Source organism: Limulus polyphemus, unplaced genomic scaffold (assembly GCF_000517525.1).
Source record: "Limulus polyphemus unplaced genomic scaffold, Limulus_polyphemus-2.1.2 Scaffold401, whole genome shotgun sequence".
Classification (NCBI taxonomy): Eukaryota; Metazoa; Arthropoda; class Merostomata; order Xiphosura; family Limulidae; genus Limulus; species Limulus polyphemus.
This window is the reverse complement of record NW_013666011.1, coordinates 339,437-343,449: the sequence shown is the minus strand read 5'-3', so window position 1 is coordinate 343,449 and position 4,013 is coordinate 339,437. Positions and strand designations below refer to the sequence as shown.

Below are 4,013 nucleotides of genomic sequence, written 5' to 3'. Positions count from 1 at the left end.
ATTTTCAATAAGCAATCCTGAAAAATATTTGGGGGTGCTTAACTTTTTTCCAGGTGTATATTTAATAATGTTGATATCGTGCTCATTTTCCGACTCTTAATAACAATTACTTACACACGTAATTTCATACACTTTGTCCTGAAAGCTGCTGTATAATTGCTTATTTAGTCAAAATAAGCAATCGATTGATGATGTTTCACATTAGCAAAAAAATATCTTTTTTTTTTTTTGAGCAAGTGATTTGAAGTGTCCTAAGTTGACGACTTCAGTACAGACAAGCAACCAGTGCATATGACATTAGTCAAAAATGCGTGTTAGTTTTGCATTTAAATTATCCAAGATCAAATAGAATTTTTGGTGCATATATTATTAAGTGTTTGTACAAATGCTGTATTGTGCTAAGCAAGTTAAACTGGACTGATTAAAAAACAATTTACTGGATTTGATGAGATGACAATCGAAAGATTAACTTATTCTGAAAAGGAATTAAAAATAAAAGTACATTACCTAGAACACTTGAACCTGTTAATGTGCATGATAAATAATTACAAAAAACAACAAGTTCTCGAAGATTCATCATCATAATGTTATAAAACGTTAAAAATGTTAATTGATGAGGAACCAAAGAGATTAATTTATTCAGGCTGTTGAATTAAAATAATTAATTTATTATTGTTGATTATAATTTTAAAATATCAACGTAATCTGCCTGATGAGGAAATGTAAAGCCCAACTTACTGTATCTGATGAGCAGTCAACATTGCATTCATTTGAATTGTGTCCATTTCATCAGCATTGTCACACATCACTCGACATAACATCACTTTTTTTATCTCTTGTAGTTGTTCTAAAATAATAAAATATACAACAGCCGTTAGTCTTAGTAGCTTAATTTCATACCAGATATATCGTTAATCGAAAATCTGCACTATTTCACAAATTTTATTTAAATTAGTTTTAGTTTTCGATGACTTAGTTTAACTCAGCATAGAAAATATGTTTGTAACATTTTTATTAACTACGATGGTGATTTTTAACAAGAAATATTCGTTTGTTATTTAAACTGTTCATGGTGGAAATATTTAAAAAAACTTAAGATCAACCAAAGTGATAATTGAGTAGTTTCCAGATAATATTTTTTTTACGTAATGGCTGTTTTCTATATTTATTTTCTTCAGAAAGCAATAAATGAAACACTTCAAACTATATTTTCAAACTTATAATGTAATTGATCACTATATAAGTCAACAATTGATTGATAAAATCTATCTCTATCCTAGCATAAGATTAAATTTTGGCTATCTTGGATAATTTCAATAATGCATATTCAACAAAAAGGGAGAGTCTGGCTAAGGGTTACATGAAACGTCTGTAAAAATTATAAAAACCTAACCAAACGTAAAAATGGATCGTCTGCTATAGTTTGTAATATAAAATTGCCAGTAGCGGTTTGATTCAATTATTCAGAGCTACCAAAGCAAGTTATATTTTAGTTACTGGTAATAAAATTGATTTTCAATCATAGGTGGTAAAATACACCTTTAACTTCCAATTCATAAAAGACGTACTATTTGTTACACATTTCTTTAGAATTTGAATTTACGACATTTTATCATATAAATTGACGATAGGAATCTGGAATGCAACAATATAAATATTTTATTCCCAAACCTGTAAGCAGTTTTAGGTTAGATAATAAGAAAGATTCAGAAAATACAGAAGTGCACCATCTATGGACCAACACTCTTGACTTTTTGTTTCCATTGGAATGTTTTATGCAATCTTAAAAATTTTAACTTGTGAGATAAGTACAATTAAATAGCTTCAGGAAAACAAATGTACTTCAAAAATACTTCCTTTGTTATTTACACGAGTGAAAATGATAAATTGCGTAGAATAAATAAAAATGCAAACATTCCAGTTAAAGAATGATAGATTTTCCTACCAGGTGAAAATGATGAGGGCCAGCCCGAATTTTCATACCAGAAGCGATCACCACGTCTGACATTGGCAAACTGCTCACCAATCAGACAAGCAAATGTTGGGCCTATGACGGCATTTGGTAAAGCATACTCGGAGATTCCAGCACTCCATAAATCAATATCGTCAACACTCCTAAAATAAAAGAAGACGTTTTAAAAAAAAGTACTATAAGAATAGGCAACTAGTTACATAATCCACTGTAAACAAGTATGACGTCTCGGGTATAATAAGCCAAAATTATTAACATTCATTTGGAAAGTGTAATAAAACCGTTATTTAGTTGTGTAATAAAATTCAGTAAATAACAAAAATGACAAGATATATTTGAAACGACCATAACTATTTCAGTAAGTAATATAAATTACGAACAAATATAATACATTTGAAAATCGAAACGAAACTCGGTGTAATATTTATTAATATAAACGCAGCAATAATATTTTGGCAATAAATAGTAAATGTATTTTTGAAAACAAATATATATAAAATATTCATGGAGAGAGAGAGAGTTTTGACGGTCTTTTCATATCGATAAAAAACTTAAAACAACAATAAAAACATATACTACATTCGTTTAAATATCGGGCGTGCATTTACTCAAAACAAATATGAGAAACATTCAAAGCGAGAAAAGCAACTAACATTTTGCTTAAACGATCAGTTAGATGTTTGGTCGTAAGATTGAACAGTGTTATCTTTTTATAATGTTTTATATTTAGTTAGGGAGGAGATATATAAAATCATAGAGAAAACTCACTTGTAAATTTGTGAATATCTGTGGACTGTTTTGTTGGGCATAACACCGATTAAATCATAAAAGTTCCGTGCTTTCGGAAGACCGCAGTAGCCCCTGTAGTAATTATAACCAGGTATACCGTGCTCTCGGCCACGTTGAATGTTGAGAGCGGCCAAGTCCATACCAAATCTTTCTCCTGGTTTTTCAAACAGGTGGTTTGTTACCTATGAAACGAGCATTAAAGTACATATACCAATAGAATATAGAGCCGGGTTGGAAATGTCTACGTACTACAATGCACTCTAAAACACTATGTTTAGCTATGTGTAACAGTGTATATATATTATTTAGGTTATCAGTCAATAATAACTGTACAATTATCTATTTCGATTCATCCTACTAAACTCCATGTCATAAATATAATTTTTCACCTGAGTTGAGCCACTATATACTGAGAGCACATGTGTAAAGCGATATGCAGGTCTCTCACTAAAATACTAAATTTCACCCTTATCACACTGTAGTTTGCACTCAAGTTATATATATATATATATATTGTTACGTCTCCGTTCGTTCGTTAATTTTCCGTAAAAATTCTTCCCGAAGAATTTTACCGATACAAGTCCTTTCTTAAATAAAACTGGTTTATTCTTTCTGAACAAACGCTATAATTCCAAACGGCTACTCTTTCCATTGATGCACCAACTTGATATAACTTCATTGGAGCACGTCCCTTATGCTTGGGTCCCCTTTTAGCACAACATGTACTGCATATTCTGCACCATTCTTCCACATCTTGTCTCATACTTATCCAGTAAAATCTGTGTCGTTGGTGACTCAATGTTTTCTTAACTCCGAGATGTCCTCCTGTTACAGTATCATGGGATTGACGCAGCACAACTTCCCATAACTTTCTCGGTATAACCGTTTGCCAGGTCGCCACTTTCCCATCTGCAGTTTCTCATCTCCGGTGAAGAAAACCATCTTTAAGCTTCAACTGGTCCCATTGTGCCCAATAGTTCTTTGTCACAGGGCTTAGACTAGACACCTTCTCCCAAGCAGGGCGCAAAACACTTGCTTTTAGAAAATCAGTCATTGGCTTCAAATCTTGGTCTTTCTCCTGTTCTGCTTTGATATCTATATTTGGTTCCACTTCACAATCATCAACTCTTTCAGTCGGCTTGACTTCAGCTTGATGGCACCTAGTTAGTTCAACCTCTCTTTTGCAGCAATGTCTGCAGTCATTCTTGCAGGGTCTTCTTGCAACTGCTGTTGTCTCTCTTCTTGTTTCTTT

The 4,013-nt window shown here is 32.1% G+C and overlaps 1 protein-coding gene across 1 annotated transcript in view; it reads right to left on the bottom strand.

Moving 5' to 3' along the window:
* LOC106457990 (peroxidase-like) overlaps window positions 1-4,013 on the bottom strand; it is a 29,238-nt gene that overhangs the window by 1,769 nt on the left and 23,456 nt on the right. Inside the window, exons 14-16 of the mRNA XM_022384108.1 lie at window positions 2,741-2,943; window positions 1,946-2,115; window positions 739-847 (exon numbers count right to left, since the gene is read on the bottom strand). Of these exons, the coding sequence (XP_022239816.1) occupies window positions 739-847; window positions 1,946-2,115; window positions 2,741-2,943 (482 nt within the window). The remainder of the gene's footprint in view (window positions 1-738; window positions 848-1,945; window positions 2,116-2,740; window positions 2,944-4,013) is intronic.